The 13349-nt window shown below is 45.7% G+C and overlaps 1 protein-coding gene across 1 annotated transcript; it reads right to left on the bottom strand.

The window, feature by feature from the left end:
• Nucleotides 1-343: 343 nt before the first annotated feature.
• On the bottom strand, nucleotides 344-3762 carry LOC119169483 (P2X purinoceptor 7-like). The gene is made up of 3 exons (XM_037420530.2): nucleotides 3500-3762; nucleotides 3225-3425; nucleotides 344-500 (listed from the first exon to the last, which is right to left on the bottom strand). Exons 1-3 carry the CDS (start codon nucleotides 3760-3762, stop codon nucleotides 344-346), a joined length of 621 nt encoding a protein of 206 aa, XP_037276427.2.
• Nucleotides 3763-13349: the final 9587 nt, after the last annotated feature.

The raw sequence follows: 13349 nt of genomic DNA on the forward strand, positions 1-13349 counted from the left end.
TTTTCCTGCTAAATGGTCTGCGGTCCCGAATGCGAATGTGGATTTATAGATGAAGACGTCTGTCACCTTGTCATAGACTGTCCACATCATGACACGCCGAGACGCCATCTTAAGTCCAAACTGTTCACATTGGACCGCAGACCATTTAGCAGTATCAGCACATTAAAAACAATATAGAGGTGTTTTCAAAAAACAAAGAAATAAAGTGAAGTGATGCAATTTTAATTTTCAATAATCGTGGTTTCCTAGACATGTTACATTTTGAGATCCTTTCATTTGCAGTAGACCTTTACAAAATTCAAGTCATTAGACTTCTGTACCATTTTTTTATTGAAAAAGCTTATTAATTGTGTGCATACTGGAAACCAGCAAAAGTTTCGAATGGAAATCTCTCTCTTATTTGGTGTACAGCACAAGCAGGCAGGACCTTCCGATGATATCTGCCCAGGCGTCCCCAAAGCCAGTGTGCAAGCTGTCTGTAGCCAATGTAGCGGTACTGCCTGTCAACAAGAGAGGAAGAGCAACAGTCATCATTTCCTTCCAGCATATCTACTGTACAAAGTGACCCTTTAGGCCAGAGAAACTGAAGAATGAATTGGCGTGAAGCTGAGTTGAAGTTCAGTAGCATTACAGGCATCTCTTTGTCTACCTCCAACCTCGTTTCCAAGCCAAACGAATTGATCCACCGTGAATTTTTTCTTAGCAGTGCAGTGAACTGAGTTGCACAACATTGTGAGGATGGTTGGAAAGATGAGAAGACAAAGAAAACTGTAGCATGACTGCAATCAGCTGTTGTGTCCAGTCTAATGCCTAAAGGCAACAGTTTTCAGGCACACAAACCTGATAGTCATAGTGAACCGTCTGCATAAGAAAGGTTGTATGTATCAGGAAGCAGCAATGAAACTTTGTTCTTGGTGCCATTCATCTGCATGTGCCAATGCGGTGGTATGCTGCTTGAGCGTGATGTAGCACACCCTTCTGGAAAAAGGAAGGTCAAAGAGAAACTCGATTCATACAGTGCACTAAGAGAAAAAGATATTTTTGCAATTTGTGAGCTGTCGTCGTAAGCCTGTTTTTGGAATGGTGCAAGAAAAATAATTTTGGCAATTCATTGCCTTTAATTCGTTGCATGTAGCTGAACCCTACTGAATCATGACTACCACAAATGAAAATATTCATTCACGCACTTCAAGTTCTAAATCGTGTGCTTCAACAAATAGTGAACGCACCGTATCTTCATCCCACTGTACCAAATTTTCAAAACGTAATATAATACGTGCGACTGTTCCTCAAAAACACAAATTTCTTCATCGATTTTGTCCTACATCGCCATCAAATCATTTTTAATGAGAAAAAAGTTCTTCATGCACTCATAGCCAAGAATGGTGGTCCGTACCATACAAGCGCACAAGTTGTCTCATGCAGTCACTGAGGCTTAGCCTACCCTCATTACTAAATAAATATTAGAAAGGAAAAACACTGTAACTAATTAGACGTGCAAATTAATCGGAGTGTAGTTTTGCAAATATGAATGAAGGCATAAATAAAACAAAACAGTTCTTGCATTTTTACATTGTTATTCTTCTATTGACTCTCAAGTGTTTCAATGAAGAATGTACATATAATACCATTGCATATCAACCATGTTAACTTTAGTGCTTTTTTTTAGTATTATCACTACCACTGTTTCTGATGCGCAAATGCATTTGATCAATATTTTGTTCAAGATACTGTGTGTTTGTGTGTGTTATTCAGGATGTTCTATTTTATCAGTGGCACTGAAATGGTGTATTTAGGTATATAGTGAATATATGTATGTGTGCTGGTTTTAGTGGTACTGCCACCACGTGAGTTCCTTCAAGCAAATTCAAGCTGTATAGTGCAGCCTTCGCCTGTCCGACCCTTAACAATTTTATTGGAAAGTAATACCGTTTTGGATGTACTGTTATTGCATAAATCGCATATGTAATTGCAATAAAACCACTAATTGCAAGTTAGCGTCATGTGTGTGTCTCCCTCGTGTTTATCCCTGTCGCGGTGGATACATGAAACGAATTATGAATCTAAACCAAGTTGTCCGGCCACGTGACTTGGCAATTCTTTGAATGTTGTCGTAGGCCTGTCTTTTAGAGGCCTACATATTCTCATGATCCTCTCAATAGAACAGCACTTCTAGCTTCCACTGTGCTAAGCATTGAGCAGATTTATGTACTATAGTTTGATAATAAAATAGGCTGCTTCTAAAACTTCAAAGCTTATTCGATGAGGTGCTATCCAAGAGTGATACGAGTCTAACTATGCTCTAAATTTGCTTTCTAATCCACTCTATAACCTACATTTTTTTTTCCTGCCGACATATTGCTTCACATGCAGCCTCGATTACACGTTACACACTCAAAATGATGCATTTAAGAGGAAAAGTGGTTATCATACGAATGATGGGTGGCTGCAATGAGACCAGAAAGTAGGCATCTTTATGGAAACGAAATATAGATTACGTTGTATGCATAATAACAAATTGTGCCTACAACGCTTATACATTATCACCTAATGTGGGTTCATAACAGATATTTGGCAAAGAACGCAATGAGTGTTAGGATGGTGATCATTATGGACTTGAAAAGTATGCTCCTTTACTGTATTCACCTTTATGTAAAGCGTCCTGTGAGACCAGGCAGCTTGTGCCCATTGTTTTGACATTTGCTATTGCATCATCTTCCCAAGTGCTGCTCCATTGGCGGTGGATGAACAATAAATCAAGGTAATGTGTCCGGACTGCGGCCTAATTGTTTTCATTATTATCAGGCCGTTGAGATATCTCAGGTGAGTGAGTGCCCTTGCGTACCGCGATCGGAAATTCACACATTCCACGAGACACATTTCCTTTCGGCGTTTAGTTGTGAATTAGACCAAGCAGTAAACTTGGGTGGTCAAGCGAACTGCTCGGCCGCGTCTTATGACATAAAAAATAAATAAAGTGTGAGTGTGGGGTTGGGAGGCGTAACGATCGAGACTTATTATCTTGCTCACACTGACGTGTTATGCAGTCGGCACTTCGTGAGGCATGACGCTAACTCATCGACTCATTTCCCTAAGCCCCGATGTGTGCGATCGCAAAGAAGTTAAAACTTTCACGAACACACTCTCGCACAGCACCATTTGAAAAAGAGCGATATCAGGCGGTCATTTCTTCATGCTGTGCTGTCTTTGTGCAAGCTGCTTACCCTGTTTCCTCGACTAGCAGCCCATGGTCTTCAAACATTTGAAGGACTACGCCGAGCACCACCTCGTCAAGGCACAACGTGTGAAAATACGGGTGCTCTGTAATGCACCCAGACGGCTGCCTTCGAATCACTGCCTGGATTTCGCGGCAGCAGATGCTCTCAAGAGTGGTGGGCATCGGCACGCACTGTCCGCAGGTACACCTATTAGAATAGTTAGATTGGCGATTGCACACACTGGCCTGCAGCTCAACATAGACTTCAAGACTTGAACGTACCAGCGCGTATTTCCGAGCCGATCGGGTTCAGGAGGGTCGTGGTCGGGGCTTCTGCTAGCGGAGGTTTTTCCACGTGGTCTCGATACGGGTGCCTCCGCGGCGCAGGCTTTTTCACCATCGTCACCAGTGCCGCTGTCTTGCGCTGACGATGGCCGGTCTCGATGGTCGGTCGGCTGACGATGGTCGGTCGGCGTATACGGCTCAAAGCCCAAGAGCCGACTCCGCTCGAGCCGACGACGCTGTAGTTCAGGAAGGTCAGCCATCACACACTGAGTGTCCATGACGTTATGGTGTTGCCGGCACCACAATCTAAACAGTGTGATGCTACAAACCACGGTCAACTCAAACTCAAAAACATCGCTGCGTCGCCATGTTTTGTCGACGACAGAGAGTTTTCATTGGCAGTCTTAAAATGACGTCAACTGTGCAGTTGACAGGAACGTGAGCGGGGAAACCCAAATTGCGCTTTTTTAGTAATTCAGTGAACCCAGACATCAAATGAATCGAGGTTTAGTATTAAATGGACGGCCAGTATTCTGAATACATACGTAGTTGAAAATTTTTGGACGACGTTTCACGACCCCTTTAACACAGAATGACTCGCATTTCGCGCCGGTTGCCATCAGGCCGCACGAAATAATATATAATAATAATAATATATATGATAATATATATGAAAAATAATAATATATGACTGGGGTAAACTTGATAATCCTGACACGGGTGTCATGTAGGAACATGACAACATACCACGCTCACAGCGGGCTCGTGGCCGTTTCGCTAGCTCCACATATACTAAATTTGGTATCACGTGACATGAATAGATGTCGAAAGTAAACGACCCATGCAACATGATAATCGTGACACGGAAGTCATGTGTGGAATCATTTACCTCCACCTCGTAACGTTGTGCTGATTTTAAAGGGGCATATCAACATTTCTCATTCGTGCTTCGCTTATCATCGATTCCCACTGTATAGGGTATGTGCCACAGGTGATGCTAGATGGGAGATTGCGGTACTTGGAGTGTTCACTAGATAGATGCACGGACGTATGCATGGACGGACAGACAGACCAGAGTGCAGATAGACAGATGGACGGACGTGTGGATGTACGGACGAATGGATGCACGAACGGACGGACAGACGGATAGACGGACTCACGGACAGATAGACGGGCGCATGGATGGACGCACGGATGGTCACGCGGACTTACGGAAGGAAGGACACGCTGACGAACGCTTCGCCCCACTCATCATTCACTCCGTGGATATGCTGTGATTTTTTTTTGTCATAACTACTGTGAGTGGTGACAGCTGTCACCACTCACAGTGTTTAAACTGTATTCATAATAACCTGCTCTCGAGGCCTAAGCACGTATAGATGCAGATGCCAAAAGACACGATGCATACATTGAAAATTATTCGCACCCAGACATAAAACAGACAGGCCCTGGATTGAGGAAGGAATGCGTTTTGGGCGCTGCGGTGCCGTCGATCACCACTGACGTAGCGGAAGTGTCGCAAAGAGGCTTCCGGCCACGCGCTCATGTGGTTCGCAATCTATTGTGGTCGACTGTACTATCGGCGTAAAATGAAACACGAACAGCGGCAAGTGTTCGCGATGGTATAGTGCGCGCCGTCCATTCATCAGCATGAACAGGCACACCTGCATGTGAAGAGCTGCCCAACAGGATGCGCGCGCATGCCAATAGTGATGATTGGATGCCTCGCGCTATGGTCCCATTCCATGTTTGTAAACACGGGTAGGCCGACGTCGACATTATGGTTAAAATTATAGCGACGTCCACACGTAACTTCCGCCATAAGCGCCGAGGGCTGCGATGTGCGACAACAACAACAACAACAAAAAAAAACTAAGTTGTGAGACGCGACTCACATCCAACCGCGACGCAGTTCATCAGCATATCGTTTTAGGGGCGAAGTTCTTTATAGCAGCACCCGTTCGTCCATCGTAGCCGTTGTAGTGTGTAGCAAGTATAACATTTTTACCTCCAAGGTGGGGCCGGTGAGAGATTTCTTCTGTGCGTTGTTGAACAATTAAAGATAGTGCTCAATGTACATGGCGATGGCAGCTACTGGGGAATGAGAGACAGGAGAATTCGGCTTTTAGTTTACGCGCACGCTGCAATCCTCATTAGCAGCCATTGGCATGTACATTGAGCACCATCTGACAAGAAAGGTTTGCTACGTTATACTCGCTGGGTGTAACCTCCTTAGTTTTAGAAAGGTTTAGCGAGCGTTGAGCCGCAGTGCCATGAATACAATGAACTAGTATATACCATGAATGAACTCGGGGTGGTTAGATGTGGGAAGTAGATACGAAACGCTAGCCGTAAGAAAGTAAGCGCCGAATTCTCCTCTCTCATTTCCCATTAGCAGCCATTGGCATGTGCATTGAGCACTATCTGACAGGAAAAAGTTGCTGCGTTATACTCGCTGGGCGTAACCTTTTTGGTTTTAGAAAGGTTTAGCGAGCGTTGGGTCGCAGTGCCATGAATACAGTGAACTAGTATATAACATGAACTCGAGGTGGTTAAAGGGGGGAAGTAGACCCGAAGCGCAAGCCGTAAGGAAGTGTGCGTGTGCCAACTCTCGTTTAGTCCTTGGAATGTCCGCTGGATTGCGGTGCTTCTATATGGGGAATATATGATGAAAAGATGCCACATGGTGGTACTAGGAGTGTTGAATAGATGGACGAACCGACACCCAGACAGATACATGGATGGAAGCATGAACGGACGCAGGGGCGGATGCATGGACGAACGCAGGGATGGACGCGTAAACAGACGCACGCACGGACGGACAGATGGACGCATGGACGGTCACACAGATGGACGCATGGACGGAAGGAAACAAGAATGAATTGACGGACGAATGCTTCGTCCCACTCTCCATCCTTCACTCCGTGGATATGCTGCCATTTTTTTTTTTCTCGTTTCTCGACTGAGAACACCACATGCACAATTGAAAACCCAGAAGAAACTGCGGTACGCAGAGCGTCTTTTTTTTTTCCCCTTAAAAAGTGAGTTTGAGGATTCGTACTTTGCAGTGAAGAGTTTAATTTTCACTCGTGCCTTGACTTCAGCCACCAATCAGATAACCTCCTTCTAGTTAAGTCTACCCGCTTAAAGTTTATTTTGCCCTCCCGGTCTCTTAACCCCAGTGCTTCGAAAAACTCTGCGCCATCATCCTGAACTATAGGGTGAAGCCCTCTACAGAACATTATCAAGTGTTCGGCAGTTTCTTCTTCCTCTCCACACGCACTGAATACTGTGTCTACCCCTTCGTATTTGGCCCGATATGTCTTGGTTCGCAGTACTCCCGTCCTGGCCTCAAACAGTAGAGAACTACCCCGAGTATTATCATAGGTCCTTTCCTTGGCAATTTCCTGCATAAAAGTTCGATAAATTTCTAGTGCGGACTTCTTAATCATGCCCATTCTCCACATGTCTTTCTCCGTTTCCTTCACTTTCTTCTTAACTGATAGTTCTTTTTGGTTTGGCCACCTGCTGTTTTCTAAGTATTTACCAGTCAACTTCCTGGTTCGCTTCCTCCATTTTGTATCGACATTCTTCATGTACAAGTAGCTGAAAACCTTCCTAGCCCAACGCTCTTCCCCCATTTCTCTCAATCGCTTCTCAAATTTTATCTTGCTGCTAGCTTCTCTGCCCTCAAATGATGTCCATCCCATATCACCTTGTACTCCCACATTTGGTTTATTCCCGTGAGCTCCTAAAGCAAGCCTAACTATTCCACGTTGCTTAATTTCTAATCTTGCTTAAACTTCTGATCTCATGCACAAGACCGCATTGCCGAACGTCAGCCCAGGATCCATGACCCCTTTCCATATTCCTCTCACAACATCATACCTGTTGTAATTCCACAGTGCCCTATTTTTCATGACTGCTGCATTCCTGTTACCTTTAGTCGTCACGTATATTTCGTGTTCCCTCAGATACTCGGTCCCATTGCTTATCCATACGCCCAGATATTTGTATTTATCTGTTATCTCTAGCGTGACCTCCTGTATTCTAAGCTCACTACCTTCGTTGTCATTGAAAATCATGACTGCTGATTTTTCCCTACTGAATCTAAAATCTAACCTATCTCCCTGATTACCGCAGATGTCCATCAATCTCTGCAAATCTTCCTTGTTGTTGGCCATTAGCACTATATCATCTGCGTACATTAATGCTGGTAGTGCCTGATCAATAAGTTTGCTTTTGCCTTGCAAGACAGCGCCACCGCATTTTCTTGACGTAAGGCCGGTGGAATTAGTCTATACCATCGCGAAGGCTTGTCGCTGTTCTCGTTTCCTTTCCCGCTCATACTATACTTAGTACGTAAATGAACATTGATAGCTTGAAGAAAACCTCAGACGAAAACCACCGACAAAAATTTAGGGAACCATAAAGCTTCACCTTTGGGAGTAGAACGCAATAGTAATATCCTGTTAGCTGGAACACTGTGCATGAAACCTTTTGGAACTTCCTGTGCACCAACTACGCGGCCTTAAAGAAATAGATGCAGTAACGTGAGCATTTTGTAGTGGGCGATTGGCTTTAAACCCCAAAGCCATTATGATAATATCGTGTTTTGACGCCCGCTGTCCATGGGCGCTTGTAGCAGGCACTATTAGCGCAATATTTGATGTTGCATTGTGAAGCATGTATACAGGGCGCATGCTACGCAGATACAGGTCACCCACGTCTTTGTTTTAAATTATTTTAATTTCTGTAGAAGTTTGTTGGGTCTATTTTTTTATGGTTTTCGTGGACTAAAACGATGTTTTGCCAGCCTATTTTCGTGCCTTAGACACACTTTTTAGTGCTTCGAAATCCGGCCTCTAGTGATCAGAATTCGTCCAACGTCTCCGACTAGACCGCACCTCTATCATACTATGGCGTTTTGACACGTGGAACCGCTGAAATTAGTCTTACATAAGGAACATCGATGAAAACAATCGCGTGTTCGCGAGAAATACTTAATGCTCTTTAAATTCAGATTTATAAGCTAAGCTGAAATAGATACACCGTGTCCTCAAAGCTCCTAATAGAAGGTAATATTGTTATATAAGCTGTTAATAGTTACTCTTTGTCCTCAAAGCTGTTAGTAGAAGGTAATATTGTTATATAAGCTGTTAATAGTTACCTTGTGTCCTCAAAGCTGTAAGTAGAAGGTACTATTGTTTCCACTTCTTTCCACCTTGGCAGTGGCGTAGCAAGGAGGGCGGCGGGACGAATTAAGAAAAATTTAATTTTTGCTCCATTGCTTTCTCCTTGATTTCTCTGTGGAAAAAAAAACTGTCATTCATTCATTCACTCATTCATCGCGATGGAGAGCATCAATCAATCGGATTCGAATGACCTCTCATTGGAGTGAACCTCGCTATCGGTCACTGCTCAGTCATTCTCTTCCTCCTTTATTTCTATCTATCTATCTATCTATCTATCTATCTATCTATCTATCTATCTATCTATCTATCTATCTATCTATCTATCTATCTATCTATCTATCTATCTATCTATCTATCTATCTATCTATCTATCTATCTATCTATCTATCTATCTATCTATCTATCTATCTATCTATCTATCTATCTATCTATCTATCTATCTATCTATCTATCTATCTATCTATCTATCTCATCGTTCAATTCTTTTTCCTATTTCCCCAGTGGAGCGTAGCCATCCGTATTTCTCTCTTTTTAGCCTTCCTGCTTTATGCCTTTTGTTTTCAGCCTTAATTCAGATACAGAAAAAGTACCCCTCAAACTTCTAACCTTCCGCTTTCTTTCTTTGTGAGTTTTAAGGCGCTCTTTCTAGAAACTGATGGGCTTGTCTGATATTATTTTTTTTTACTCTAGGCGATTGCAATTGGTCAACATACATGGTCTAACTCTATCAAAATAGAGCACAGCGCATACGTTTTGATTGTTATGCAATCAGCCTGCGTGCAAAATCACAAATCTGGAACGCCAACGGTGGTTCGTTAACGGGAGTCCACACGAAAACTGCAATAGTAGCAAAATAATAATACACATGTAAAGAGAGGGAGGCGAGGTGGCCTCATTGAGAACACGAGGACGTGACTGGCCTCTTATCTTTAGGGCTACCCGTGAAGGCCGTATGCAGATTGCGTCCGTGCATCGGCTTGTCCGGCCATTCTTGTAAGCCTGTGCCGCGAATCATAGTCAGTAATGTCTTTGGTGAACGTTGTCTCTGTTATTTTGTACGTGGCCTGATTAAACTCTTTCGAAATCTTGGCAACGGTTGCATCAACCGTGCGCTGCGGGGTTGCGTTACTGTTAAGGACAAGGTCGGGGTTTCAATACCGGTAAGCGGCGGGGACACTTATTTAGAAGCAAAACACAAAAGCACTCGGGTATACAAACGTGCAGCAAAAGGACCGCAGCGATCATCAAGCGTGATCCGGTGTCTTTTACTAGTCGTCAGTCATTCAATCAATCAATCAATCAATCAATCAATCTATCAATCAATGAACCCGTCAATCAGTAAATCGATCAACCTATTGTAGACCACGAATATGGTGAAATTACGAACGATGAAAGACGATGGCGATGCCCATAACGTCGTCGTTGGTCTTGAATGCTACCCATGAAAAATTCGGAGGCCCAAAAGGACATACGTCGCCGTCGAAATTATTCAATGGTATTATGCCAAGCTGCTGCGACGAATTGGAGGTGAAGATTTTCGTCATTGAATCTTTCAGATTCTACAAAGTCTTCACTTACGGTTACAGCTTCGACACTCAAAGTAGCTGTCAGCTTACATTGATTTTCTTCTTAAAGGGCTCCACCGACCGAAGTCCCTGTTCTCGATCACTTGCGAACGAGGACAGTGTCAAACCGGCAGAGAACTGTTCCACGAAAGTCTCTGCAAGAAAGTTACAGGGCCCCCACACAGACACGCGAAAGCCGCGCGGCCTTGAATCCCAAGCCACAGCCTCGGCGACGTCCGTACTCTTCGTTCGCCGCCAGCTTCTCTCATCAAGGCTTTTAACGAGCGTTTTCTCGGCAGCTCTTCGCTCGCGTGCAGGCTGTGCCCGCCTCGGGAGCCCAACACGTCGTTGGCAGGTCAAGTAGCCCACTGTGTGTTTACTCCACTTTTTGTTTCCTCCGGTATTTTACTCCCTTACGAAGGAGGCTCCAGATACTCCCTCCGCCGCGGGGCTTGTTTCACTCCCGCAGTTTTCACCCTCTTTCGAGCAAACAGCGTGGACCGACCCCGATTCAAGGTGTAGAGAAGAGACGGGGGGAAGGGGAGAAGACGCAGAGGATGAACGATAGCTAGGCCGGGCGAGCCAACTGTCTCGCGTCTGCCGCCACGCGCGCAGAAGCTGGTGAACCGGATGAATGCGTACACTCTATACACAGAGATGCTGTGAGGAGGAGAGGTGAGTGAGTGCAGTGTGCTCTCTTTTTTTGTTTTTGTTTTGGACAGCTCTTTAGGAGGAGAGAAGTCGCGTGGCGGCCGTCGTGGACCGGCAGCGTACACGAGCAGCTAAGCGACCGGTGAGAGACCCGACGCTACAACCACCTCGGTGACCGACATCCTCAAGAAGCCTGACACCCCAAGGCCTGGAGTGTCGTCAGAGGAAAAGACAGCCGAAAAAAGGACCCCGGGGAAGTTCTGAGTGGTGCGAGACGTTGGGCACTCGTGTTTTAGAGTTTCCAGTTCAGCGGCGATCCGCTTGTTCTTGAGTAAGGGATGATCTAATTGACCTCGTCTCGCCTGCGTGACCTCTCGACTCTTTCGACTCAAAACGAGTGTCTACGACTTCTCCGCATGTGCGTGCGTCGTCAGCAACTGGTATAGCGCTGGAAAAAGGCGTGATTTACACCGTCACCTATCCAAATAGGAATCGTGCTCTGGATAACCTCTTAGAACCATAACATTGCCCGACCACAGTTGACTCCAGTAGAGATCGCTAAGGATACTCTTTACACACAACCGTGTTCACCGCTACAGCCACTTCTGGAAACTGCGAAGGAGAAACTTCAAGCTTGGATTGGCACACATTCGTCGCTTACGCATCTCATCTGGCGAACGTCCGCGACGGATGACTTTGACAAGTTGACAAGCAGGTCGTGATTGGCTGTGTATGCTTGTGCTCGTGTGTCTGTGTATACTGCAGTGAACCCACGACCTTGCTAACCCGTGAGTATCCTCGAGAGACCTGTGCAAGCGTCCTATACTTCAGTTCGTCAGTTGCGTGTCGTGCCATAAGATGCGGATCGTACACTGAGGGAAGAAAAAAACGCAACTGCCACTAAGACGCGCATCACAAGATTACTGTGATTGCGTAACAAGCCGCAGAGGTGTCTTCGAGCCAGGGACTCCTCCGCGTCTTGGCTTCATCTTCTTTTCCTTCTACTGAGCCCGGTCCCTGATGCGTTGCTGAACTTTGACAAGGACCTCGATTGCGACGCCTGTAGGTTGCGCAATCTGGTGATACGGCGTATTGTCACTGCACGTTCATCAGTGTAGCGCAGGCTGAACGAGAAAAGGAAGGCTTATGACACAACCAACGTAGTCATAACAGTGTGAAATCTACCCCTTCGCCGCGCCTCTCGTGTCGAAGCTTTCGATCAAAGTCTCGCCGACAGGTGCTCACAATCGTGCTTGAAGTCAACGGGGAGTTACTACCATTTCTTCGACTGAACAATCCATCAAAGCGCGTCGGCTGTGGCGAGGGATTAAAGCGTGCACGTGCAGTTAATTCGCAGGCAGTCGTGGCGCTAAGAAGGCGGCGAAGGAGTGAACTCATGGCTGACGGGTCCCCGATTTCGACGAACTAATCACCCACACCGAGACGGTAGCGCTCAATCAACGCCAACACCCGTTGCGTAAATCTAAACCACCCGTGGAAGAGACACATACGCCGCGCTCAGAGGACTTCACTTGCTCGTTTTTTCTCGCAGTCGTCGGCGTTATAGTCGCGTTCCGCCAGGTTTGACGCATTTGGGTGTCTCAAAGCGTCGTCCTATTTTCACTGTCGCTTTGTTGCTGTTGTTGTTGCAAGTGCTATGCTTCAAGTGTCGCCCCTGCAGCAACACAGCTGGGTGAAGGAGTGTGAAGCACTCGGCTTATGACAGTTGTGAGTGTTCAACTCCAATACGCTTTTAAGTTTGGACTTTTTCTTTTGTTTCTTGGTCGACAAAAAGAAAAATCGCCCGAAGTGCGAATCGCCCTGGTGGCCTTCGAGGTTGTTTTTCGAAGTCACGTCGTTGCCCCTGCAGTGTCGCGAAACAAGCACGAAATCTCGTTCGACCTTTTCTCGTGCAGTTGTTACTGATAGCGTATACAGTTGACGCCCGTTCGTGTTAACGCGAGCTACGCCTCCGCGTCTACTAGCGGTGACCTTAGCGGCTTGAGCGGCAAAGACTTTCAGGTCGAATGCTGTGTAATACGCAAAGAACAAGAACAACACAAAAAACATCCCTAGAGCTTTAACACATGGTCACGTGCTTGACTTTGTGCCTGTGGGTGGCCGTGCACCCATTTGGAGTAAGTGACGCAACCGGTCTCTCTACCGAGACGAATTTTTCTTCTTCGTTGCTTTTTATCGCAGTGCCTCGGGGCACAGTTGTGCACAGCGGCAGGAGCACTGCCTTTTTGTCCCTGCTTGCCCTGCATGCATGCGATCGTGTACAGTGTAGTGTGAGACCCTCGCGTGAGGCTCCGTAGGGGGGCGTGACTGCTGTTGTCCCACGTTTTCTGTACTTTCGTTTGCTGTGAAGGCACGTTTTTTTTCTTCTTTTGTTTTCCTTTTTTCACTGACGACTGAGAAAGGTGTTCTCGTAAC

This window comes from Rhipicephalus microplus, chromosome 10 (assembly GCF_043290135.1).
Source record: "Rhipicephalus microplus isolate Deutch F79 chromosome 10, USDA_Rmic, whole genome shotgun sequence".
NCBI lineage: Eukaryota > Metazoa > Arthropoda > Arachnida > Ixodida > Ixodidae > Rhipicephalus > Rhipicephalus microplus.

Excerpts from the sequence above, each read along its gene's own strand:
- LOC119169483 (XM_037420530.2), bottom strand. The coding sequence starts at position 3,762 with ATGGCTGACCTTCCTGAACTACAGCGTCGTCGGCTCGAGCGGAGTCGG. Across the intron at positions 3,426-3,499 it reads CGGCTCGGAAATACGCGCTG|GTGTACCTGCGGACAGTGCG; the intron begins GTACGTTCAAGT and ends CTATTCTAATAG. Across the intron at positions 501-3,224 it reads CTGCTAGTCGAGGAAACAGG|GCAGTACCGCTACATTGGCT; the intron begins GTAAGCAGCTTG and ends TCTTGTTGACAG.